Source organism: Leptonotus elevatus, chromosome 14 (genome assembly GCF_054856555.1).
Source record: "Leptonotus elevatus isolate MCC_2025b chromosome 14, RoL_Lele_1.0, whole genome shotgun sequence".
Classification (NCBI taxonomy): domain Eukaryota; kingdom Metazoa; phylum Chordata; class Actinopteri; order Syngnathiformes; family Syngnathidae; genus Leptonotus; species Leptonotus elevatus.
This window is the reverse complement of record NC_141252.1, coordinates 3,507,551-3,535,491: the sequence shown is the minus strand read 5'-3', so window position 1 is coordinate 3,535,491 and position 27,941 is coordinate 3,507,551. Positions and strand designations below refer to the sequence as shown.

The window sequence follows — 27,941 nt, the reverse complement described above, 5'->3', positions numbered from 1 at the left end:
GTTTATTTTATTAATAGGCCCTTACTATTATTTTGTTTTTTATTTTCAACAAATCTAATACCACTGCACCGTGACATCTCTCTTTGCATGCTTGCATGTGTGTGATCTGATTTTTAGTGTGTTGTGACTTGAAGAAGTTACAAATGTAATTTAATTCGATTTACTAAATGGTTATAAATGAATTTCACGGTATCAAACATGTGTCAATTGAATTCAATTGAGTGAAAATTCATTTTATTTTATTTCATTTTATTCCAAGCAACTTGAACACACGAGCTGGAACAACAGCAGCAGTCCTGAAAGAGGCGGGATTTGGTGTCGTCTTTGTTCAAACAACCAATCGGAGAGCGAGATCTCACGTAGCAACACCAATGAGCATCAAGGGGCTGCCTGGTTGCGAAGGTAGAGGCGAAGTAGTGTTTCCGACTGACTGACTGCCTGCGCTGGCTTCATGTTGCCAACCCGAGTGGCAACATTCTGCCCGCATATCCGTCAATTTACGGGCACGTAAAAATGTCGGCGCCGTGTGTGATAAAACCTTTAAGTTAGTACCAAGGATTATTATTATTTTAGCTTTTCGGCCAATCGAGCCTCGCCGGGAACCGCTGAGCTGAACTGGAGCCCAAAGAAATTACAATGCCACCGCCGATGGAGGGACCGTCCAGAGAGGGCGACCTCTTTACGGTGAAACATGAGCTGAAAAACGGTGAGCGAGTTGCGTTATTAAGTGCATATTTTAGACGGGTTAGCGTACATGTGTCTAAAGGGAGTCGTCTTGTTGGTTCGAGCCACTTAAACGAAAAAAAAAAAAGGCGGGGGACAGCTGAGCCACTGCCTCCCTACCAAGTGCACTACTAACGTTACCTAACCATTTAACTCACTCCGAAGCGATGGCTAATAAACAAAGCTAACTTGGCCGGCCGCGGCAACAACAACTGTGTTAGCTTACTAGCTATTTGTTGTGCCATTTGACCTGAATAGACCGGAATCCCTCGTTTTAGGAAGTGTAACGCGTTATTTTATTAGCTTCCCCACCCACTTGTCTCCGCGAAGTCACGTCAAAACTATTAGCTGTCGGTGACACGGTCTCAAAAGCCAGGTGAGCTGTCACAAGCGTAGCCGAGCTAACGTGCTGAAGTCATCAAACAACCGTTTATTTACAAAATAATTGTTTTTACGTTATTTATTTAATTGTTATATATAGTTTAGCTGCCTTGTCCACATTAATATTGGTGAGTTCAATTTATTTTAAAAGTTGAAAAATATTAAATGTAGTGGACCCTCGGATCCACCAAAGATGTTCTGTGAATAGGTGAGTTTTTTTCGCAGTGGTGTGTTAAGATACGAGTACCTTGGTTGCGAGTTTTTTTTTTAAATGCGCATATGTTTTTGTATTTATTTTTTTGCTTTTTGTCTTGAGCTATGAGTAGGGATGTAACGGTATCCATACATCACAAAACAATAATTATCACAATATTGTGGGAGGTTGGCGATATAAAAAAAAAGATGACAAGATTGAAAAAAAAACAACAAGAAACATTTTGATATAACGACCTAAAATTACTACTAACTGAATATATATATGATAAAACAAGTCCTTCTAAGTAATACTTCACATTGACACGAATTTGCCACGGAGGAGGCGGGACTTCCGACTTCCGGGGCTTCACCCATCAACTTTGTTTCCGTTTCTGGTTTGCGATGTGTGGGCCGCGTCCCAGTACTTGCGCTTCCGCCTTTGTGCCCCTCGGTTGCGCGTTCCCATCGACGGGTGCGAGGCTGAGAGTGTGTAGTGTCTGTCTCAGTGTCCGAAGCATTTCAGATAGCCGAGACGCCCTCCCGCCAATGAGCGGGGGCGCAGGGGTGAGGGTGCGAGTGTTGGAACGCGGCCAGCAGTGGCCGCAAACGGCGCTGGTGTGTAAAACGCGGAAGTCGGAAGTCCGTGGCATCTACCCCATATTCACAAACAAATGCTGTGGGAACACATACCAACAGGTAAGATAACAATACGCAAAGGCCCAAATTCTTCCCAATGTGGGAAAAATTAGTTATTTTAACAGAATTCAATCGGAGTGCAGTCCAATAACTTTCTTCTGTACTCACTTTAAGTGTGTACAACATGGATGCACGGCACCACACTGCCCCCAAGAGGCCAAAACGCACAGGAACATTCAGTATTTGTTCTTAACTCTTTTTTCAGTTGCTACTATTTTAGTTTATTCTATTCTTGTTTCACTTTCTTATTGTTTTATTTTGTCACTGTCCTTCCAAGTTATATTTAAAGTTGTTATTTCAAGAATTCAACGACTTTCTTTTCTCAAAATTCAAGGATGCAAACATCCAAGGATATATTTTGTAAATAATCGGTAGATTAATCGGTAATTGGTATTTTTTTCTGCCAAAAATCCCATATCAGCATCGGCCTCAAAAAATGGATATCGGTCGGGCCCTAATGGATATTTATTTCACTATGTATTTTTTTGATTTATTGGGCGATTAGTCGGTGATCTGAATATTATTCTGCCAAATATCGGAATCGGCATCAGCCTAAAAACAATCCAATCGGCCGGGCCCTAGTTTTGAGGAGCAGTCAGCAAGTTGCGTTCGGTCGTGCACCTCCGCCGTGGGTCTATTAATAAACACGGAGATCAAACTCGGCCTCGGCGGGGTGAGCACGACAACGCTGTTATGCAACGCACACTCCTGACCTAGCAGTCGGCGGGGAGACGGCCTCCCAGCCTTGTCACGTCTAGTTGAAGGTGCTTGAGTTGCTCTCAGGGGTGAGGCGTTCACGACAACGCACGCTGATCCGGCTGTGCGGAGACATCGTGTGCCGCACTGAAGACCTCAAAGACGGACGCTAATGACCCTCCTCCTGTTTAATGTGGCGTCCTCCTTCTCTCGTGTATATTTCCAGTGGGTGTGAAGAACAAGCACGCTATTTATGTAACATGTTCTTTTGTCTTTCTTTTTTAACGTTGCACACATTTTTGCAGGTCAACAAACTCGGAAGACGCCCGAGGGAGGGCTGTCAGTGCGCTGCTGCTTTTTGTTAGCCACTCATTCATTCAGTCATTTCAAGCACTCTGACTTATTGAACAACCTTACATTCATGCTGCCTGTGTGTTTTAACATTTATTACACACAAACTTCAACATGTCCTGTAATTTTTTATTACTGTGTTTTCATTCCATTTTTTTGGCTACATTTGATGTATCAGTGTAAAGCTGACGATTCAGTTTTGCTAATTTAGTGTTCATTGTATAATTCTACCACGTCATTATGAGCTAATAATAGGCGAGTAATCCACAGTGTGTTCCATAAACAATCCCCTTAAACTCCATAATAGCAGTTGCTATGCTAGCAGTCATGACCTCAAAACACCGGCCTCTGAATGGTCTATTACCGTTCGTTTGAGTCGAATAATTGGCGCACAACTCAAAGGTGGCGTGTCATACGTACCTATTCATATCTGTGGTTATATGTAATGAGTGATAATGATGTAATGGTTGACATATCATTGGAAAGCTGAGATCATTCTGTTTTTGATTATGCCAAAACCTCATTTCTGAAATAAGGGGTACTGTGACTCATTTTGCTGTGGGGTCCATTTTGGCACAAGTCACAAATATCATTCCTTGCCCTCAAAAACAGAAAATACTTTTAGCTGTCTTTTTCACATTTCCATAATGTGAATGTGACACTGATATATATTTTTTGTGTGTGTTTTGTGCCTCACAGCCAACTTGACGGGCCACGTGGAAAGGGTGGGAATAGAAAACTTTGAGCTGTTAAAGGTGCTCGGCACTGGAGGTGAGTCCGTTTTTCATGGTGCAGCACATTTTTTTGGGGTGTTATTCATTTTTGTGGGCTGCTGAAGTTGAACCGTCTCCCCTCTGTCCTTTTGTCAACACTTCCACCAGCGTACGGCAAAGTGTTCCTGGTGAGGAAGGTGAGCGGCCACGACGCGGGCAAGCTGTACGCCATGAAAGTCCTGAAGAAGGCCACCATCGTGCAGAAGGCCAAGACGGCGGAGCATACGCGCAGCGAGCGTCAGGTGCTCGAGCACATTCGCCAGTCGCCGTACCTCGTCACGCTCCACTACGCCTTCCAGACCGACACCAAGCTGCACCTCATTCTCGGTGAGCCGACGCAGAGCCACACGTTTAATCTCGTTTATCGGGGTTTTCGAAAAAATTGTATCGGAAGCGCGAGAATGCTGGCATGTATGTCACCCACCTTGTAACTTGTAAAAATAGCAAATACTACTTTCCTTTTAGACATTTTATTACGGGTTTGACTCAGTGATTCATACAGACGTCACTCTCCTCAAGAGCAAGTTAGGTTACAGAAGGTTGTTTGTCTCTTGAATTGTTAGTCGTTATTTTGCCAATTTTATGTTAATACAAACAGGAGTAGTTTGGCTTTTTTTGTCGCTGCCATACACCGAACAAGATGGCAAAACTTGATATAAGCCGCGGATCCCCTCTGTACTCGCGGCCCCGGTACACTATTTAACTCATTCACTGCCATTGACAGCTATAGATGTCAAAATTCATTTTAACTATTTCTTATTAGTTTAACATATTTTTCCATTTTTGTTAACAAGAGTATGAAAAACTAGATTTTTTTTTTGTATACTTAGAACAGATATAAAATTTATTTTTCTTTTTAAATATTTTTTTATTTTTTTTAATAATCTTTTTTTTTTTTAATAAGGAAAAGATTATTAAAAATTAGGGGCGTCAGGCGATTACAATTTTTAATCGTAATTAATCGCATGCCTTTACTAGTTAACTCACGATTAATCACAGATTTTATATCTGTTTTCATACTCTTGTTAACAAAAGTGGGGAAAAATGTTAAACCAATAGAAATAGTTAAAATACATTTTTGACGTCTATAGCCGTCAATGGCAGTGAATGAGTTCCACCCTCCTCCCCTTAATGGCACCATAAAAATCCGAGCCATCATTATATGTAACTATTATTGTCTTCCGCAGATTACGTAAATGGCGGCGAACTCTTCACGCACCTGGTACAGCGGGTGCGCTTCAAAGAGCAGGAAGTGGCGCTGTACAGCGGCGAGATCGTGCTGGCGCTGGAGCATCTCAACAAGGTGGTCGCACATTGGTCGTGTGTTACCATTGTTTGTCGTCATGACTTACAGCCTCTTCCCGGTTGCAGCTCGGGATTGTGTACCGCGACTTGAAGTTGGAAAACATTTTGCTGGATTCAAACGGTCACATCGTTCTCACAGACTTTGGCCTCAGTAAAGAATTTGACCAGGTTTGTCTCCATCATATGATTCACATTACAGTTTGAACCAGAGTGGTGAACATTATTTTAAAAATATATTTATTTTACATTAAAAAAAGAAGAAAAAGGAAAACTAATGATTACTTATAATAAAATAAAATGAATAATATAATTATTAATTAGTTATAATATTAGCAGTAATTGCAAATAAATTCACCCAATGAGTGTCTTAATTTCACTCCATAAACATGACATATTTTCTTGCTAATATTGAAAAAAAAATTTTTTTTATGCATTGTATATATTTTTAACATGATGAATGACAACAAAAAAGATGGTGAAATTCTTAATGGTTGTGGCTATGGCTATGGTGAAGGCTATGGTTGGCTTTGCTTGATATGACAATTGTGCGCTGTAATATCGCGATATAATGCAGAATTAAAAAAATGAACACCCCTAATCTGAACAATAGCAGCTGTCTAGAAAAATGTATCAAAAAAATAATTTCTATTTGGAAAGCACTTTACATTTATAAAATAAATCTCGGCAACAATAAAAGCAATAACAGCACACAGTAAAAAAATAATCAATAAAAAGTCTATAGAGTAAAAAAAAAAACCTATAAAGATTATAATGCTGATTTTGGAGTGACGCTTTTGACCTTTTGCTTCCATTGAAACAGGTGGATCGAGCCTTTTCCGTGTGCGGAACTATCGAGTACATGGCCCCAGAGATTGTGGAAGGAGGCGAGTCCGGACACGACAAGGTGACTTTGCTTCTTTTACGGCTTTGATTTATGCTCACTGATGCTTGTACATGCCAAGAGCGCTTGCGTCAAATGTGTGTATTCCCTCACAGGCGGTGGACTGGTGGAGTCTTGGTGTTTTGATGTACGAGCTTCTGACCGGCGGCTCGCCCTTCACTGTCGACGGCGACGAGAACTCACACACGGATATCGCCAGGTGCAAAACTACTTATCAGCTGGCTTTTCTTTCACCGGCTGCGCATTGTACACTGAAACATCTGTCTCGCTCTCTCTGCCCCAGGAGGATTCTAAAAAAAGATCCTCCTTTCCCCAAAGACATGGCGCCACTGGCCAAAGACATCATCCAGCGGCTGCTCACCAAAGACCCCGAGAAGAGGCTCGGCTCAGGTCCAAATGGGGTGGAGAATGTCAAGAAGCATCCATTTTACCAGGTCCGTGCTGCCAACAGTGGCTAGGACTGGGCAATTAGTTGACATAGGATTGCCACGTTTCCCCCTTGCAGAAGATCAATTGGGAGGACCTGGCGGCCAAAAAGGTGCCTGCCCCCTTCAAACCGGTCATACGGGACGAGCTGGACGTCAGCAACTTTGCAGAGGAGTTCACGGAGATGGACCCCACCTACTCGCCCGCCGCTCTGCCGCAGAACTGTGACCGCATCTTCCAGGTAGGACACCAAAAATAAAAAGCTTGTCTTCTATGTATGTGCCAAACTGCTGCTTGTTGCGAAATGAGTCGAGTTAGCTACTACCATCTAGCGCTCGTATCTTAAATTTTTGGTAGCATATCCAAGCAAAAAAATTATCAGAGCGACGATTTGCATCGTGAAAACTCTAAATCAGGTCACTTGTAAATCAAAGTGTATTTTTTTTTATTACATTGGCTCAATAAAGCTTTGGAAATAATGGTCTAGAACAGTGGTTCTCAACCGCGGTCCTCAAGTACCTCTATCCAGCCTATTTTCAATGTCTCCCACAGAAACACAGGTGTTTCAAATGATTAGCTAATCAGCAAGCCTGATGACGAGAGACACAAGGAAAACAGACTGGATAGGGCTTCTCGAGGACCGGGGCTGAGAAACAGTGGTCCAGAACAGTGGTGTCAAAGTCCGGTCGTCGAGGACTTCAGTCCTGCATGTATTAGAGGTTTCCCACATTCAACACAGCTGATTCGTATTTAAGATCATCAGCAAGCTCTGCAGGAGGCTGATAATTATCCTGACCATTGAATCAGGTGTGTTGGAGTAGAGGAACCTCAGGCCCTCGAAGACCGGATCTTGACACGTGGTCTAGAACAATCATTGTCATTGACGTGTGGGTCGAGGCCCAGAAGTCGGTCCTAGAATCATTTTGGTCGCGGACACCTAGTAAAAATGACGTATAGCCACACGCATTTGGAGTTTGTCAGAATGGTACAGAGGCGTACCAAGTTCCCACATAGAACATAAAATATTGGGTAAGGTCAGGAATCTTGCTCACTAGCTACTCTGTAAACAAACAGATGTGTGCAGCTCAGCCTTTGGCTAGCGGACGTCATAGGTAGCAATATGCCTTTAGCGCGATGTCATACTCATGTAAAATGGTGTTTAAAAAAAAAAAGAAAGTTACTGTATATGTATTTTCAAAAAATATTTATTGTTTCATGCACTCCCAGCCATTTTCTCTGAAGCAACCTCCTTCGCTCCTGGTTGTTTTACTGGATTTTGACAGATTTAGCAAGGCCCACAGAATATTGTGTTCTATTGCTATAAAAACATGCAACCTACCAAAAGAAAGATTAGAGTCTCTTTTTTACAATAACCAGTATTGCTTTAAGCCACCTCTTCATGTCAGAAGCCATCTGTATGCTCTAGCATAAAAACAAGCAAACGTATAAATATTTTTTGGGAGTGAAGGACAAAGTATTAAAAAAACGTATTTACACGTTTTCGGGTTTGAATAAGTTAACCAGTATACAATAACAATAGGAGAGAACCAATGGTGTAAAAAAAATGGATGGATGGATGCCTAATGTCTCTTTTTACACATTACATTGTCACGTAATGACATCAAAAGTCGGTCCGCTCACACTCATCCATTAATATTTGTTTCTCTGATGTGGAATGTTGATTCCCACTCCGCGATTGCGACTATATTTGACATGCTCCGCCGCAATCCAAGTAATGGAGTGAAGTTGTGAATGTCCTCAAAAGGTTGCTGTAAGTCAACACGCGTCTGTGTGCGCGCCCGTCGCCATGCCCGTCGCCATTCACGCCGCCTCAATGAGCCTTTCATCGGCGTAATTGCAGCCTCACGCGGTCTGCCCCATTGAAGTCACAGATGCGAATGACTATTTTTGATGGTTTCGCTTTGAACCGTAATACGGGCCATAACTCCCCACCGCCGGCTCATGTATGGGCGTTGGAATTTCAGCTCTCGATTGCCTTCTGGATCCTCGAGCCGGCGTGCGATCAATAGACACATTAGCTTGGCTTCTCTGGCGGAATAAAAGGTGACACTCGTGGCGCCTCGGCGCGTCTGCCGCGGTTACGCCTCCCCGTCTTTGATTGCACATTTTCGCTCTCAGCCGCATGGGTAGGGGAGGGGTCTCACCATGTGCTCCCCCCGCCCCACCAACGGTGTCTAACAAAACAGAATTAAAATTGCATTAAGAGCGCCAGGCGGTAATTTTGACAGCAATCACATTTTCAAGCCCGGCAATTTGGGGCATCTCATTCATTCACGCAGCCATGCTTCCGTCCATCCGCGGCTGTCAACCCGCGCGCGCCACAGCTGCGTGTGTGTATGTGCGTGTGTGCATGTGCGTGTAAGATTAATGCCAATGCTTGCGGCTCCGGAATCCCCGCAGTTGGAATTAAGCAGCCGTCTCTTCACAATGAGAGTTGGTGCAACAACAACACACACAAAAAAGGAACAGCTGGACAATTTCCGTGCAGAATTGGTGTGATTATTGGACTGGCGATTATATTTCCAGGAAAAGATGTACCAAAATGTCACTCGCTGAAAAATACAGTGGAAACCTCTAAAGTTGTAAATGCAACAAAAAATCTGTAGGATTTGCATATTGTCTGGAGAAATATGCCGAAAAATTCAAACAAAACTTGATGTGTGACATCGGTGACAAGCAACTAATTGAAGCCAACTAATTAACTAACCTATAAAACCAAACGTACGTAGAATGAATCTGATATTGATTATTGTAACAGATCCATTTATTGCTTGTTTTAAAAAAACACACACACATAGGAAGAGGGGACCTTGAAAAAATAATCACATATGAATTCACAATCCCAATATGGAGGGGGGAAAAATAGCAGATTATTTTTCCCAGTCGTTCAACCCTCCTGGAAAGTGTTGGCTTGCTCAACGCAATGTGAACAATACAGCCGGACTCTATCCAAGTTTACATTGCTGCACCCTGGACGGGTTGCGAGCTAAAGCAAACAAACATTCACACACTGAAGTATTCAATCAACTTAATCTTCTGTTTGGCATATAAAGCATGGTGACATACATTTAGTTTGATTATATACAGGTTAAAGAACGATGTACTTCAACTCAAGGTGTCAGTTTGTGGAACAATCTGGATTATAAAACTAAATCATTTGTATTTTAAAAAAATATATAAAAGCACAATTATTGGAAAAATATATATAGCACAAGGTCATGCCGTTGAATTATTATTATAGTTTAATTGTTACATTGAAAGCGTCTTGACTGCTTGCTGTCATTTATTTTGTGTTGAGCAGATATCATAAGTTTTACTTTTTTCTGTCCACTTTCATTTTTTTTATTTTAAAGAATGAATAACAATTTTGAATTGAATGGTATGTTATCTATTTTATTTATTTGTTTGTTTTATTTCCGGGGGTGCATCTAGGGCTACTCTTTCATGGCCCCCTCCATCCTGTTCAAGAGGAACGTGGTGATGGACGATCCCGTCCAGCTGTGCGGCGGCTCTGAGCGGCCCGGGTCGGTCGCAGTGGCTCGGAGTGCCATGATGAAGGTATGGACGGATGCTAGGCAGGCGCACAGACTCTTCGCTCCCTCTCCGTTGACACCTACTTATCTGCTCATTTAATTAGCGATGGCCCTGTTTATTCGTTTAGAGCCGCTCGGGTGTTCTCGTCAACATCCCTGCTGTTATGCAGTGTACAAACTGCCTGCCTGCTTAGTCTGTGTGAAAATATTTATGAGCTTCATTGTTTTCAACCTTATGCTAGTGAGTGTTGTAGCAGTTCACCGGCCCCCCCAAAAAATCAGTTCCGCTCTTAGACCTGGACATTTATTTTAATGACATTATTTTACACTATTTTACTATATTTAAAATCTCTCTGCTTTTGCTTCCGGCAGGACTCGCCTTTCTACACGAGCTATGAGATGGACCTAAAGGACAGCGCCCTGGGTGAGGGGAGCTTCTCCATCTGCAGGCGCTGTACGCACAAGAAAACTGGGCAGAAATACGCCGTCAAGATAGTCAGCAAGCGGTACCAAGTTCATCAAAGAAAAACACTGTTTACTCATGCCAAATGTTGTTTTGACCTTTTTGCCTTTTTCTTCCAGGATGGAGGCGCAGACTCAACGGGAAATAGCCGCTCTGAAGCTCTGCGATGGCCACCCAAACATTGTCAAGTTGCAGGATATTTACCACGACCAGGTGTGCCCCCTCACCTCTTCACTCTGCTTGGGTTGCTCGTACCCTCGTTAATTCGCCTAAAAGGCCTAATTAACGAGGAGACTGAAATCCCAGGACATGTTGTTACGGTCTCTCTTCATGCACTGTCCCATAAAGCAGACCTAGATACACTCACTAATTGTGTTCCAAAGAGCGGCCCCACAAAGTTTGCTCAAACTAACCTCTGTTGTTTTTGACACATTTACGTGAACGCAGTGAAACTCTAAATATACCCCATACTATGAGCCCAAAAACACAATTTCAAACACATTTTACAATATAATGCCCCATAGAGGATTTGATTTGGAACATTTTGACGAGAAGCACAATGACGCTGGCTTATATATCACCACTTTAATCCAATCCAATCCCTTTATTTCTATAACACATTTTATAAACAAACGTTTCCAAAGTGCTACACATTGAGATCCGCACGCTATCGTACACATAAAATCTAGTAAAGCCAACTATAAAAAAACTGTCAATAAAATACTAAAATACAATAAGTGAAATTACAAAAAAAATACATTAAAAAAAGGAATTAGTCTCTGTGTGCCCTGTGATTGGCTGGCAACCAGTTCAGGGTGTACCCCGCCTACTGCCCGAAGCCAGCTGGGATAGGCTCCAGCGACCCTTGTGAGGACAAGCGGTTAAGACGATGGATGGATGGATTAAAAAAAAAAAACTTTAAGATACCAATTACTGCTTTCCTATTTCTAAATTTCACTCAGTGGTACGTATGTATATACTGAAATTTTTTTAAACATACAATATATAAAAATATATAAACAATTCACACACCCCAGATCAAATGCTGTTTTTTTGTGATATAAAACATTTACACCAAGACAAATGATATCAAAACTTTTTTCCAACATTAACTCATTTGCTCCAAAAAACATATCAAATACGTTCTATTTTAAATATTACTAGTGTCCCAAAGAGATTTGTGAATAATGATTAAACTTATTTATATTCTAATGCTTATTTGCTGCAAAATGGAAACAGATAGAAATTCACTTTTTTTTCCTGATAAAGGAAGAGACACTAATCTTTCTTATGGTACGTTCTGTGTTTTTATAGCAATAGAACACAATATTCTGTGGGCCTTGCAAAATCAGTCAAAATCCAGTAAAACAGCCAGGCGCGAAGGGGTTTGCTTCAGTGAGGATGGCTGGGAGGGAATGAGTTAATATGACCTATAATAACCTGTACAACATCTTTTTGACAGGGAAAGTAAAAATAAGCACTTCTTAAGGCGTTAGAAGGAGCACAAAAATGTGCAGATGGGCACGATTAGGTGCTTTATTCGATGCATAATTCTACAGAAAAATTGGCAATCTGTGGTGGATCTTGACTTGTGAATTGTCGGGGATTTACCGTTTTTGTTTTTGCCGCAGCTCCACACATATCTAATCCTGGAGCTGCTCGGCGGAGGGGAGCTGCTGGAGCGCATCCGCCAGAAGCGGCACTTCAGCGAGACGGAGGCCAGTCGCATAATGCGCAAGCTGGTTTCGGCGGTCAGTCACATGCACGACGTTGGCGTGGTGCACCGGGATCTGAAACCAGAGGTAGTCGACACACTCGGCATGCACGACTCGTTTTTTTTTCTCTCAAAACAGTAGAAACAGTGTGTGTGCGGAACCTCTCCGTAGAACCTGCTATTCACCGATGAGAGCGAGAACTCAGAGATCAAAATCATCGACTTTGGCTTTGCCCGCCTCAAGCCGCCGGACAATCAGCTGCTGAAGACGCCCTGCTTCACCTTGCAGTACGCCGCACCCGAGATACTCAAGTATGCTGGCTACGACGAATCGTGCGATCTGTGGAGTCTGGGCGTCATTCTGGTGAGTGGAGAGTCAGGAAAAAATAACGCCGTTCCCCCCATGTCCCATTTTGTATCATTTTTTTACCATGCTGTCCTGCAATGTCCCCTATCATGGTTCATCGTATACTAATTTGTCCTGTTTTGCCCATTAACTCATTCAAACCCCAAAATGTGTGAATACGTTTTTTAATACTGTGTCCTTCACTCCCCAAAACGTATTTATACGTTTTTGTATGCAAGCGCATATAGAAGGCTTGATGCAGCTTCTGACATGAAGAGGTGGCAGCAATGGCAGTTTTTACACAACATGGCCAGGAGGTGGCAGCAGAGTATAAGAGATCAGCCAGGGCCATGTTGCAAAAAGCTCTTTTTCTGTTTTCAACAGATTTGTGAATAATGATGAAACTTAGCTATATTCTAATGCTAATTCTTACAAAACGGAAACGGATACTAAAATACTTTTTTTCCGGATGGAAGAAGAGACTCTAATCTTTATTTTGGTAGGTTCCATGTTTTTATAGCAATAAAACACAATATTCTGTGGGCCTTGCAAAATCCAGTAAACCAGCTGGGATCGAAGGGGGTTGCTTCAGTGAAAATGGCTGGGAGTCTTTTGTCCCATCATAGCCCATATAGTGTACCCCCTTTTTTGTCTCATGTCCCATTACTTTATGTCTCATATTGTCCTACAATGTCATCTATTGTGTCTTATCATGTACCTCTTCTCCGCATTGTCTCATCTATAATGGGCCATTATGTCTCTTTAAGTCCAATTCTATCCAATTTTGTCCATTAATGGCCCCAATCATGTCCTGTTTTGTCCCATGTTGTCTAACAATTTGAACTACTGTGTCTCAGCATGTCCCTTAAATGGCCCCTATTATTTCCCATTTTGGCACATTGTACAATGGCACCTATTGTGTCTCACCTTGTCCCCTATTGTGTCAATTTTTTTCCCATACTGTCCCACAATATCACTTATTCCTTATCAACATGTTCCATTATGTCTCAGTTAATTTCAAAGTGTCCCAAATTGTGTGTAATGAACATAGCTGTGAATGTGAGTGGTGGAAAAAAAAGCTTTTGAAAAAGTCTACGCTCACTTCACCTGGAGGGGAGATCACATCAGAACAGGACATTTCCTCCGCTGTCCTTTCTTTACTTTAATGAGAGCGGATGGAAGCGTGCTATATTTGCAGCTCAGCTTCAGCTTGCAGCTATTTTAGGCAACGCTCCGCAAACCGGAGCATTCAGTGAAAATAAAATGGTGATCTAGATCAACGTAACAGAAGAGGTTGTGAAGTGGATGTTCATGATGTCGTTCGCAGTACACCATGTTGTCTGGCCAGGTGCCTTTCCAATGTCAGGAGCAGAGCCTGACCCACACCAGCGCCGAGGAGATCATGAAGAAAATCAAACAGGGGGACTTCTCCTTTGAAGGCGAGGCCTGGAGAAATGTGTCGCAGCAGGCCAAAGATCTCATCCAAGGTGAGACAAGAGCAGTTTTTCAAGCCTGACGGCTTTCTCACAACAGAAAACTCAAACTATGACAATCCAACTATTTAGTCCACCTATGTCTCCTTACTGGACGGGCCTTGTCGACCAGCCCAAAATTAGGCGCCTCCAAATTTTATATGCAGGTTGTGAGACTTTGTGCCCCTGACTTCAAATGACTGTCCTGCAGAGTTGTTGACCGTGGACCCGAGTAAGCGGATCAAGATGTGCGGCCTCCGCTACAACGCTTGGCTCCAGGACGACAGCCAGCTGTCTTCCAATCCACTCATGACGCCGGACATCTTGGGCTCATCCACTGCATCGGTCCACACTTACGTCAAAGCTACCTTTAATGTAAGATTGCTTAATGCATCCAGTGTAATAGTCATGATTTGCTCCAAGGCAGACTAATGATGTTCAGTGGAGCGCAGGACTCCAATCCTCCAAATGGCAGTAATGCACATTAAAGCCTGGCTGTCGACTGTTACAATCTGTAAAAATGTTTTTCGCTGTACTGTATTTCTAATGTGATGGCAAAAACTAGCTAACGCCTGGCTGTCAATCAACATTTCTTTTATTCTCATTGACACCGTGCCTCTATTAATGGTTCAGTGTGTCATCCTCTTGAACACATACATAGCGCTTCAAATAGATGCCAAGAATAGCGCACTCGTGCCACACCACATGGACACCATTTTACAGTGGAGCTTTTTTGAAAGAAAGTTCTACTCTTTAATCTGTGACAAATACATTATAGAATGATATGCTGCACATCAGTGTTTCCAATGCTTTATCGAGCCAAGACACTTATTTTCATGAGAAAACTCTCATGGCACATCAATTTACTCATATATAAATACTAATATAAGACATATTATATTAAATTGTCATTACTGTCCAGCAAAAGCATACAATTTTTTTTAGTTTAATCTGAAAAATATCTTCTTTTTTTTTTTTTGTTATGTTCTTGACTTAAATAAAAAAATATATAGAGAGAGAGATATTAAACTATAACTATTTTGGGGCAAACAATGAAATTCCAAATTTTATCATTACTTTTTTTTTTTATTTAACTTTTTAAAATGTTCAGCTTTATGGCCTGAATAGACAGTATAATACAATAATTAATCTGAAAATATCAGCAATTATTAATATTTTTGCGTTCTTGAAAGGAATTTAAAAAATAAAGAGAGAGAGAGAGATAAAACCATAGCTGTTTTGGGACAAAAAATGAAATTTATTTATTTTTTATTAGTAAATGTCTTATTTGAAGAAGAAGAAAAAAAGGTACCTGCCTTAGCCTGAATAGACACTTGTTATAATAAATGTATAAATAGAGTATTACTTTTTACCAAATTCACGTTTAACAAGTTAAAGAGTTTTTAAAACCTCCTCCTTGTGTGGCAGGCTTTCAACAAATGCAAGCGGGAAGGTTTCCGCCTGCAGACGGTAGACAAGGCGCCGCTGGCAAAGCGGCGGAAGATGAAGAAAACCAGCACCAGCACGGAGACGCGCAGCAGCTCCGGCGAGAGCACCCACTCCTCGTCCTCCTCGTCGCAGTCTCAGGAGAAAAACTATGCCGAGGGGGGTGACGGCAGCCACCGGCATGCTGACGGCACGCCGGGGACCACACCCGTGAGCACGCCCACCGGAACGGACTCGGGGCAGCAGCAGCCGGCGCCTCCCGCCTTTCACTTTTCTGACGGGAAGTGACAACTCTCTTTCTCTCCTTTTAGATTTTTTTGTTTTTGCATGGCAAGCATGCAGCAAGGAGCGGCAACCTCAATATCAAGCAAACCTCCTCTAGCAATAGCTCGTCCCGCTCTCGATTCCGGTCCTACACACAGAAGCACACGCATAGAACCATATGGAAACACACATACAGAAACACACAATGCTTAGACAAACAAAAACAACAGAGAAGCAAAATCATAGAAATCGATACAGACACACAGAAACACACACACTGTGTCAAAAAAGGACAGGACTCGGAAGGAGCTGTCACGGGGGGGAAAAAAACGCAAGGGCTGCGCTCCTGTCCCAGCTCCCGGCATTTCCAATTTGTAAGCCCCCCCCATCCCCGTCTTGCATGTTGGTCCACCTCCCCCTGAGGTCCAAAGGGAAAAGTCCCAAGTGTTTACCACGAGAGAGGAAACAGCAACGCTCGGCCGCATTGTGGGTCCACTTCTGCCGTCTTCTGCAAGACGCGTGGGGGCACAGTATTTGTACGCCATTTGTACGCCAGATTATTTATGATGAGATGTATTGTTAACTTATTTACGACTCGGAGGTATGAATATGGCGAGTCTTTTAAAAGAAAGCTATTTTGTGTATGTGCGTCTACGGTAAGCTGGAAAAGACTGTTTTCAAAGAAGTAGTTTGTTGTCGACGGTGGATCGGTTTTTATAGAGATTCAATGCTAACTGACTAACTAGGCCTCTTGAGAGTACGGTTAGCGACATTAGCTTAAGTGTCAAAACAGTGTAGCCTGATTCCAAAAGCTGCACTTAAAATCAACCGAATGGAAAACTTATATTTATCCATTCACTACAAAAATACAAAGCCCCAGACAAGACATGATTTTTTTATTTTTGTAGTTGTGGCCAGAAAATACTAATTTGTGACCCCCAATTACGTACAACTTTGGCACGTCGTAATAATTTGTGACCCTGAATTTGGTATAATGTGCGCAAGAAATGCTTATTTGTGGCAAAACTTGAAAGTTAATTTCTGGACAGTTGGGTAAGCAAATCAAGTGCACCTTCTCGAGAGAAGGTTTGGAGGATATTGGGTATCCGACTTTCTAGCAAAGGTGTGTTCCATTTGCTTACCAAGTCGTCCCAAGTTGTCATGTGAATGATATTAAATCACAAATTAGTATTTTGCCACAAATTAACATATTTGGGCCACAGTTTATTAAGAGGACACAAATTACCATTTTGTGTGCATTCTATATTCATTGTGGCCAGAAGGAAAAAATATTTACGCGTCATGTCTGGGGCTGTGTCCAAAAGTGTTTATAGGTCACATGATCTCAAGGCAGCGGACATGTGCGAAAAGTCACAAAGCAGACGGCCCAAATGGTCCGTTGACTTCCTGTTGTGCTGATTTTTAAAACGAACGTGCCACAAAATAGCAATTATACTTTGAAACTGCAGATCAGTAGGCGGCAGTGTTTGTTTTGTTTTGGTCATAAATGCAGGGCGTCTGTGCCGATCCTTAGAAATGTAGCGTCACGTGAGCATGAGCGAGGTACCTCCATGAGGTAACACTCGCCTACTGAAAAGTCAAATTTTCAATGTGAATTTGAATGCGCGATATAAGCGCTTAAAGTGTCAGCAATTTTACGCCAGTTTGATGTGAAAATTGATAGCACGCTAACCTTTTCTGCCTAATATTGCAAGCTTTAGCTAGTTAGCTTAGCGACTGCTGGGGGAAAAAATTCTCCCTCCAAAGTTTTTAGTGGTCTGAAATTGTTCATGGGATAATTGTCGGTTTCGATGGCTTTTTCGTTTCCCATGGTCCGGTTTAGATATGGTGGTGGTGGGGTGATGATACACTTCGCTAACCATAGCATAAATGATAAACCAAAGCTGTGTTCGGTAAGTTGATTGCATTTATCACTTGATTGGTTAGATCCAAGCTCATCAGAACATTTTCTCTCCACAGCTGTACTGAAATTGTGTTTGGAACCGTTCTGGGACCATCAATTGCAAGCCCATTTCACGCTGGCTCTTTTCCGGCTCGCTGCTGTGCTGTTTCTAAGGTACGGATGAAAGATGTTTGGGGGATTTAAATCGACCCACAAACTAGTTCCTCGGCGTAGTGTGAAGTTTACCACCAGAGACTCACCGACTATTCTGTCGGAGGAAATTTTCACTGTTGTCACCAGGCATCTAGTTATCTGCATGGGTGAAGCCGCAGCGGCCATTCAGTGAGCTCTGTCTGAAAGGCTCTATTGCAGGGGTCTGCAACCTGCGGCTCTGGGGCCACATGGGGCTCTTTACTAGTCTTTAGTCCCTTTCCTGTGGCTCCTTGCGGAGCTCTAAAACATTTAATACAAGTTACTATTTTTTACATATTTATTTGTATTTTTTTAGATAAAATATGAATTTAATGAATTAATGATTTTGATTAAAAAATTAATAATTAAATATTCAAAAAATATCAGTCCAAATTTTTAAGTTGTTAGAATTAGATATGAAAGATGGATGAAAATGTTTTCAAAATGACCTAAAATATCCACACAAAAATCCAAAAAGGAAAAGCCAAAAGAAAGTCAGAATTTTTTTTTAAAACTGAGAAAAGAAAATGACCAAAAGAAGATGACCATAAAATGTACATAAAATTGCCACAAAAAAGTCACTTCATATTTTTTTAAAGGGGAAAAAAACATTTTAAAAATGTAATTATAAAATGTCAAAACACGAAAGAAGAAATCCCCAAATTTACCTTAAAATGTCCACAAAATTGCGCAAAAAAATCAGAAAATTAATTTAAGAAAATGCAGAAAGAAAATGTACACAAAGTAACTATAAAATGTCCCAAAACAAAAGAAGAAGTCCCCAAAATTATCATAAAATGTCCACGAAATTGCCAAAAATGGCAGAAATTTGACAGAAAGACAAAAAAAGTCTAAAAATGTATGAAAAACAACAAAAACAAATCCAAAAACGGAAGACAAAAGGCAGAAGAAAATGTATCTTTATGTATTAGATGCTCCATATTTTTATAATTAGCTCTTGGGCCGTCAGTACATTAGACTAACACTAAAACACCTCCTTCATCACAATCTTCAAATGTTTTGCGGCATCAGACAGATGTGTGGTTAATTATTTGGCCTAAAATGGCTCTTTTGACAGGAAAGGTTGTCGACCTTTACCTCAACTGAAGATTGTTTTGAACCATTCTGAGACCGCGTCAAAGCCAACCAATTGCCGCTGTTAATGATCTGAATGCGCAAAGCTGCAGCGGGCAAAAAGACAGCGTGAAAGGGGCTGCAGTGAGCAGATCAAGCATTCTCGCACATGCTCAGTTCTGGTTTGTTGTCGGAGGATGTTTACGCAGCAACATTAAATCACAAATTTTAGCATTTGAAAAGCGATGCATGCAAACCCCGCTCTGGCCCTCGAGTCGTGGCCCAAAATTGTTTTTGTTTTGGTGGGAGCGCTTTCTCCCCGTCTTCCGTTTGGATGCACACAGCCGCAAAACCAAAGCGCGATTCTACCGCTGATAATAACCTTGAGGTAGCTCCTCTGCAATCGATTCTCTCTCTCCTGCAGTTTATGCAAAACCAGTGTTTGTTTTGTCCCACTGCTCCGATCTTTAATCGTTTTGCTTTCAACTATGCATCTCCCTTTTTATTTTGTTATCTGTGGAATCTTTGGAGCAGCAGCACTACAAAGCTCTTCTCGAACCCCCCGCCAACCTCCATCCAGCAGCCCTTCTTCTTTTGTTTGGGTGTATTAATAGCTCAAGTGGAGCAAAGAGGAAGAGTGTCCTACTTTGAAACTCAGTCCCCTCTGGGAGCCAGCCGCTATTAGCTGATGTGCGCCACTTGTTTGTTGCAAAGAAAACACCGGCCTCCTTCCGTCCATTCCAACGTGTCCCCGGAAAGAGCTGCTCCAGGAGCTCGTTTATCAATTAGCGCCTCCAGCCACACATCCGCCCTTTAGACCCCACTCCTTTGATTTAGCCCTTGGAGTATCCTGAATGAGCTCGACATGTTTTATTCGATACGAGGGCATTTCAATACATTTTCACGATCGACTAATTTTTTTTATTTAAAAAAAAATATTTTCTCTCGTTGAGAGTAGTGTGTGCTAACGACTGTAACGATACACCAAAGTAAAAATTCCATTTGTGTCTCCATTTCTGATCCATGGTTTGATACATGGTAAAAATATGACATTAAAAGGATACTTGACTCCTTGAGCCATTTTCAGCAGTAAAAAGTTCGGATTTTGTCCAGAATTAATTTGAGAACTTCGTTCACTCTAAAAACAGTTGGGTCAAAAATAACCCAATTATGGATCAAAAATGGACCGATCCACAACTTTGAGTCAAGAAATGGGTCTTTCAGTATAAAACAACTGATAAATATTGGTTAGATCCTTTACTTGGGTCAAAAAATTGGGTCATTTTGTATAAAACATCCCAGAAAGTTGGGTCCAAGTAGAGGATCGCTTCATTAAACCCATAGCAACTGTTTATTTTCATGTAAAATTAATAGCTTTAAAAACAATTTTTTTCACTTGCTGTCGACTTAAGAAGACATCACCTGAGCTGAGGAAGTAAGTAACGACCAACTATAACTCACCTGTTTTCTGGGTTTGGTCAGCAAACTGAGCCATGATTGGTCGTTACATTCAGTTGACAGCAAATGGGAGAAATATTTTTGTAAACATATTAATTGAACATGAAAAATAATAACGTAATCAAATTAATTTTGGACAAAATATGAACTTTTTACCGTTGAAAATGGCTCAATGAGTCAAGTATCCTTTAATATAATAAATACGTTATTGTTATGAATAAATTAATATAATACAGTGGACCCCGCATTTTTGTGGAAAATGTATATTGAATACTAATCAGTGTTGGCAAAAAAATTAATAATCATCTTGTCTATAAATCTATATCATCCAGTTTGTTTGTTTTTGTCTTAAAAAAGAAAAAACACAGGACTAATCAGTGTTTTTTTGAAGAACTTGTTTTTAAATTGTATTTGTTTGTTCTTCCAATGCATTTCAATATACGGCGTTTCACTGTTCGGGGGCCGGCCCCGGTTGCTAATGCCCGCAAATAGTGCGGGTCCACTGTAAATACAAATTACATTTCTACAGTATGTGGAACCTTTATATTAATACAGGGAACAACCACTAAACTGCTTTTTATTTAATTGCCTCTATCAGGGATCACCAACCTTTTTGAACCTGAAAGCTACTTCTTACTGATTAATGTGAAGGGCTACCAGTTTCATACACACTTCTGAAATAAGACATTCGCTCAAATGACCTTTAATGATGCTATATGATATTAATTGCAGACGCAAATCATGTTAATTATTTTTCACAATTATTAAGAAACAGGTAAATATCAATATGCAGCGCTTTATTTCTATGAACCTCTGAAAATGTTGACATTTTCAATTAATCACTTGTACAACATTCCAAATTAGCCATCACTAGTGAGCTATTCTTAAAACAGTCCCGTGGGCTACTCATGAGGTTGTTGGCCCTGGCTTATAGAGTAATAATAGTTTACACACTGAAAAATAAAAGTCACAATTTTGCTTGTTACTGCTTCATTTAAATAGTTGTTTCGGTTTGTGAGTACTCGAGTGAACACTTGCACTGGTATTGGTCTGGAAAAAAAAGTGGTATCGAACGTCCCTACTTTGACTCAGTGACGCTCTTCTTTTTGTAAACATTGGATCTAAAAAGTCTACACTCAAACTGTTAAAAGGACAGCTTTTTATGATAGATTTTTTAATATATATATAAAAGGAGATCAAGGATATCTGTTCAAAACTCTTCACCATTATTATGCCCTGTAAACCCGTACAACTCAACTGGGGAGAAAAAAAAAGCTCTTTTATAGAGAGCTTGTAAAAAAAATTAAAAATAAAAAATAAAATGAAAAAAATAGCTTCCTAACTGTATAGGAAGCTGTAATGATGCACCAATGCAGTTGTATTTGTTAGCTAGTAGGCTATGTACTTCAATTTTCAAACTTGACTTCATTCCTTGGCAGAGGTCCCCTTTTTGCCTTTTCAAAGGTTCCATTAATTGGACAATTCGTTCTAAATCCGCAGTGTGCCGTTTACATTTTCTAGATTTTACAGACTGTTCAAATGACAACGATTTCACTTGCCCGCCACGAGTTGGGCACCTGCCAGCATGTGGTGGCAACAGCGCTCGCTCCCGAGGGGGTGGGAAGAGGGGGCGTCACATCGATAAATAACACCTGGAGTCGACTTGACGCCAGAAACTTTAGCAAGAAATTGTACAAAAATAAAAAGTTCTTCAAGTGACATACTTTCTATTTTTAGAATTAATGTGGCATTATTTCTTAAATGTACAGGCCATGTGTTAAAGTAGCGGTTTACACTAACCGTCATACAGTAAGTGTAAAAAAAATAAGTTCACCACAACACAGTATAGCATAAATTTAAAAAAAAACCTCACCCTTGAAATACCACTGACACACTCGTAGTGGTCCATTTACTGTTCTATGATCACACTTTTTACTTGAGTTAATTTTGGAAATAATTTTATCAAGATGAAAAGTGTCAAGAATTGAACATTTTACAGTGCAAAAAATATTAGACAGAGCCCCACAAAAGTATTACAAAAGTGGACAAAAAGAAATAAACATATTGCACACACAAAAAAGATTATGAGAAATTTAAAATATATATATCACAATCAATTTACAAAAATATTGGACAAAATATACAACTGCTACAAAAGATTCAGGCTTATCAAAACACTTTTCTACTTTTCTATAAAAGTTTAAAATAATTTGATCCAAACTAACTATGAGGTACTTGACATGAAAATGTGTTTAAAAGTTTAAAAAAAAAAAAGGAGAAAAATAACTAAATAAGACCAAAAAAAAGTTGGAAATACAAAAAATATGAGAAATACAAATATATATATATATTTTTTTTTCAATTTGACAAAAATATTAGAAGATTTAGTTTCCCATTGTATGGTTAGCACATGTTTCTACTTTCATTTTGATACATAACATTTTAATTTCCTGTACATTATCCCCCTGAAATTGACACATTTTGACGTCACTTAAAACAAACAAAAAAGTATTTTTCCAGTATGCCAAAAAAATGATACTACTTTTTGTACAAAATCTTATAGAAATTCCTCGAGAAGCTCGCGGGTGCTCCGTTTTTCTTTTTGGTTTTTCCTTCCCACATCAATTCTCACGTGTAAAGAAAATGTACTGTAGCAGTAAATCCCTTTGAGATGCGACACTTTGCACTTGGTAATCCGTCACAGTCGACTGAATTTGCATCAACAAGAACCTCCGCAAAGAGCTTTTGCTTCTTTCTTTATCGAACTTGTCGTCCACTGTGAAATCGTTTGAGGCCTTTAGCCAAATGGGAGGAAGTACATTAGATGTCTTTTTCTTCTCAGAAACTTAACCGTATATTTATTTACTCATTGTTTTCGTTTGTTTATATTTCTTTTGGTACTAAATCTGGTTATTAAAAACAAAAACAAAAAAAAACAGGTACCCAGGCATGTTGTTTTAGTAAGCGGCCGCCAGATGGCAGCAAAGCATACGTGGAAGGATGTCATGCTATTCAAGTCCTATACATCCTCTTTATGCTACTTCTTTGTTTAAAAAAAAAAAGAAAGAAAATGACTACTGTAATAATTGTTGACTGATCAATTTATTGTCTGCAGTTGTTTTTTTCCCGCCCTGACCATTGTGTGATGTGCAAATATATTTATATTTATTTTAGACCTTTAAGGTCTCCGGTAACTGTTTGATTGTCATGTTAAAATAAATGTTCCTTTGTGTTTACCAACTTGTACTGCACATTGTTTCTTTGGTTACACCCAATTAAAAAAAAAAAAGAGATGAATTTGTACATTTGAAAGATCATTGATGAAACGGCAGCTTTAATTGGGAGATTAAAAAAAAAAAAGTCAATATTTATTTGGTAAAATAAAAATGTACACAAAGTATATATTTTGCCATTTCTTCCCTATTTACCTATGCAGAAATAAAACAAGACAGCCAATGTAGCAATACGGGCACGCACATTTTTGGGGGGCACTTGTGTAGAATTTAAAACGGACAGAAGAGGGCGTGCTTAATCTCAAACATCATCTCTCAGAACAGTGGTAGTTTATATATTATGTTACTAGCACTGTATATGGATTTAACATAAATCCAGAAATGTATTATGCATTGTATATTACAAAATAAATTTTAATTAAGTCTTTTGCAGAATTTATACAATGGCTCAAGTCTGTATTGTTCAGTGTTTATATACGTATTATGTAATTGCCTTACTTTTCATTTCCCCTTATCCAGTATAACCACTGAAAACGGACTCGATTTTTGGGTGTGCAAATATGAATAGAACTTTGATGAGTACTGCACAAAAGGAGGATGTAGTTCCAATGTTGGCAAATAGGGAGCAGTCCATTATTGCACTCAACCATTTCCTGAATCTTAAACGCAACGCTTGTGCCAACTCAATTTCCAAGATGGCGGCGCCCGTGAAACTAGACTTCAAATTTGTCCAAATATATAAAGATGAAGACCCTAAAAGTAAGTTGTGTTTATATTGGATGTCCGTGTATCTTTACTTAAGTAGAAGTGAATATTATTGATCAACTTTTATGAAATATTGATGAATTCAGTGTAGTTTGGACATAGGTCACTATAGCGCTCAACTTTGTTTGCTAATCTTATTTTGTTTATTTACTTTCAAGCAACCAGCAGTATATGATACTGGCGATGATGACAGTACATAAATTGTGGGGGGAAAATGCAAAGAAAATGTTCCAATATATGATCGAAGTCCAAAATAGCCAAATTCCGCCAAATGGCAAAATCTGAAGGAAAACACAATTTCTGTAAGGACAAGTATTGAAAAAAAAAAAAAAGTCAAATAGGAGATTGTTATGTATTAATCAGATAAGATATAATAATGGCAATTATTTTTTGTTTGTTTGTTTTGTACCGTATAAATAAAGCTCTTTGTTTATATCATTGAGTACAACCTCCAAAACAATTGAATTTTTGACGCCTGTGTTTAAACGCTGGTGAGACCAGAACCTTTCCTGTCATTTCATTTATTTCCCTCCGCTTCGTAATAATTTAACTCGTTAAATGTTAGGCGTACTCGAACGGTACTTGAAGCACGCTCTTTGCCCTTTATTGCATTCCTTCTGAAGTGTATGCATGCGGTGTTTTATTTCAATCAATCTTTTATTCATTGAATTTCGTGGTCTGTAAAAAGTATTTTATGTTTAGATCATTTGCAAGTAAATGGAGAAAAGGTCACGTCAATTTCATGTCATTTTTAAGACCCTATAGGATATCCAATGTTGTCCCCTCGGGCTGGCTTTTGTTTTGCACAACGGAGACTGCCGCCGCACTTGCAGAAGCGTCTCGGCTAATTGAGTCGTGCGCACGTTGCCGCAGACCAACTCATTATACACTCTGCGTGTGTGCGCGGCTTCCATTACTGTGGTCAAGTATCCAGATGGAGGCCGGCCACTCCAAACGCTATCAGCTAATCTGCCCAGCGCACGCACACGCCAACGCTGGCGAATTTTCGTTCTTGCCAGCACGGAACACGAAGATTTGGGCTGCACAATTCCACCTTTTCATTCGCAAAAGCTGACATCGTTCAGTGTCGTTCGTGTCAACGTTGCGGCCTTTGAGGACAAGTAAGACTTCATTGGCATCAATTGACATGATTTGAGTTTTATTGAACTCAAACTATTGTTGAGCCTCGTGAAGGTGTTTCGTTTGGATGGAACGATTTGACTAATGAATGCATTTGTTTATGTAACATGGGTTCGCGCTGGTGTTCGTGCGACGAGCGTGTGTTGATGCTTTATGATCATCTCCATTCTATAATCTTTGCAAAAATCTTTGAATGAGTATCAATTATTCATGGGTTTTCACTATTAATGGTTGTTCAAGTGTGTGTGTGTTTTGGTCTAAAATTCATGTACCCCCCCCCCCCCCCAAAAAATAGTTCTTTGTCCATTTTCCAAATAATTTTTTGTGGTTAGAAACTACTAATTACAGTATTTTTTTTGTCTGTTTTTTGAATTAAAAAAATAAATAAAATTGTATTCAGTATTTTTATTTATTTTTGTCTGATGTTTCTCTGGTATATTTTCTACTCCTATTGTTTTTTGTTTGTTTTTTATATCACAGCATTTATTTATTTCTAGCAATTGAGTAGCTTTTATCAAGTTTTTGTATGTTTTTGTCTAATTGTGTATTACTATTTTTGAACTATCTTTTATGTCTTTTACTATTTTTGTCTAAATAGCCCTTGTCTGGTATACTTTAAAATTAATGTAATGTCCTTGTATTTTTTTAGTCTAATATCATTGTCTGATATTTTTGGATTACTTAGTCAGTTACTACTTGTATTTTTGGCAACTATTTTTGGATTTCCCACATCTTTTTTTATTTTTGTATTTCTTGGTCTAATATTCATGTATTTCTGGTGTTATCTTTTTATTTTTTTAATCTACCGCTTTCGTACTATTTTCTCAAGTGTGTGTGTATATATATATATACGTGTGTGTGTGTGTGTGTATATATATATATATATATATATATATATATATATATATATATATACTTTTTTTTTCACCATAAACAGCGCTGAAGTGCTTGCTGCAGTAAAGCATTTCCTTTTGTTGCCCCTCCAGTTTTTGACTGGCCTTGTCCACCCCCAGCACCGAGCCGACCCACCTTGTTCCGACCCTCCCACCCCCCTTCTTAACGCGATTGGCATTCCTGGGGGCCACCAGTGAAGCGGCTTTAGAGGAGGACGAGGAGGAGGAGGAGGAGGGCGTTGCCAGTGCCGGGAGCTCCTGGGTGGCCCCTTATGCGGGGTCTCGGAGGGGGCGGCAACGATGTCTTATTAATTGACTGGGCATCCTCAGCAGAGTGCAGGAATTTGGGGAAAGGGCGGAAAAGGGGTGAAAAGTGAAGGATGAGCTCGGAGGAAGAGTCAGCATCCTCATCATCGGCTATAGTTTGCTTCCATTTGATTGGAAGGCAACGACCACATAGCTCGTAAGCTTGCTAGGCTAATGCTAATGCTTACTAATGGGAAATGCCGTAGATGTGCTAATGAATTGCATCTATGTAGCAGTGATATAACGAGGGCTGAAATTAGTTTACTGTAAATCAAACGATTTATTGTTCTGATAAGATTTTTTTTTTAAAAAAATTGAAACTACAATGGATTTTAAATACATTTTCTTTTAAATAGATTTTTAGATGACTTAAATTTAAACAATACATGTAAGTCACTTAAATATAATACAGTTTCAATGGATGTTTTTGCAATTCGATCTACATTTCTAATCTTTAAAAAAAAATATATATATATATATTTTTTTTGGGGTGTGTGCAGTTTTTCATGATTTCAGGCGGATGGTGTTCCCCACATCTTACATTCTGTAAGATTGATGGGAGTGAGACTAAGGGAGGGAATGTTTTGGGTGTCGCATCTTCCCATGTGGTCCCCTCCCCGTCCCCCGTCAAACCCACCCTTCACACGCCCCCCAGGTGTCCTCACCCTAATCTTGTTACATGTGTACCCCATTAGCACTAATGGAGCGCCCATTGTCCCCCACCCCGCTCCCCCCCCCCCACCCCACCTTGGTCACCTTGAGTCAGCTCTGTCATGTTTGGACTGCTTCCCACACACACCACTGTTGCCCCGGCGACCACACACACACATGCACAAACACACACGCCATATTGCTGACATCATCAATTTTTGTGAGTTTTGGCTTCGCGGCTCACTGCAGATGGTTAGAATTTTATGAAGAAAACAATAAAGTATTGTAGACTTGAACTGGGGCGCAGTATTCAATTTAACAGTCCTCATGCACACCGGCGCACCACTTATGTGCACCTTGGATATGGGCAAAAATGAAACACAAAAATATCAAAATGAACGGTTGTCGTTCTAACTTAACGTAATTGAAATGTTGTTGTTTTTTTAAATCCAAAATGACAACAATCATTCAAAACATCAGAAGCGAAGAATAAAAAATAAATCAAAGTGCGTGCCTGGCATCCATCATAGGCTGACCTTCAGGACCCTCGCGCTTCCTGTTCTTTATGGGACCCTCACAATGCAGCTGCCAAGAGAAGGGGGTCCGGAGGGGTCTGAGAA

At 40.1% G+C, this 27,941-nt stretch overlaps 1 protein-coding gene across 2 annotated transcripts; it reads left to right on the top strand.

Annotated features, from left to right (window-relative positions):
- Positions 1-404: 404 nt before the first annotated feature.
- Positions 405-27,378, top strand: rps6ka5 (ribosomal protein S6 kinase A5). 2 transcript variants are annotated; one of them, XR_015097050.1, is made up of 18 exons: positions 405-706; positions 3,742-3,813; positions 3,924-4,142; positions 5,003-5,118; positions 5,187-5,288; positions 5,941-6,024; positions 6,117-6,220; positions 6,305-6,455; positions 6,527-6,688; positions 9,901-10,026; positions 10,374-10,507; positions 10,584-10,677; positions 12,096-12,266; positions 12,351-12,542; positions 13,852-14,011; positions 14,208-14,371; positions 15,425-17,783; positions 26,458-27,378. XR_015097050.1 is itself a non-coding variant. In XM_086094512.1 (17 exons), exons 1-17 carry the CDS (start codon positions 637-639, stop codon positions 15,728-15,730), a joined length of 2,427 nt encoding a protein of 808 aa, XP_085950638.1. In that variant the 5' UTR covers positions 405-636; the 3' UTR covers positions 15,731-23,569. The 2 variants fall into 2 exon arrangements, 1 of the variants encoding a protein (XP_085950638.1); XM_086094512.1 differs by lacking the exon at positions 26,458-27,378 and having other exon boundaries at positions 15,425-23,569.
- The last annotated feature ends 563 nt before the right edge of the window (positions 27,379-27,941 follow it).

What these genes read in the sequence shown, in the direction of transcription:
- rps6ka5 (XM_086094512.1), top strand. Translation starts at nt 637, where the DNA reads ATGCCACCGCCGATGGAGGGACCGTCCAGAGAGGGCGACCTCTTTACG. An exon ending in AAAGGTGCTCGGCACTGGAG is followed by an intron (nt 3,814 to 3,923) that starts GTGAGTCCGTTT and finishes CACTTCCACCAG; the next exon opens with CGTACGGCAAAGTGTTCCTG. An exon ending in AGAAGCATCCATTTTACCAG is followed by an intron (nt 6,456 to 6,526) that starts GTCCGTGCTGCC and finishes TCCCCCTTGCAG; the next exon opens with AAGATCAATTGGGAGGACCT.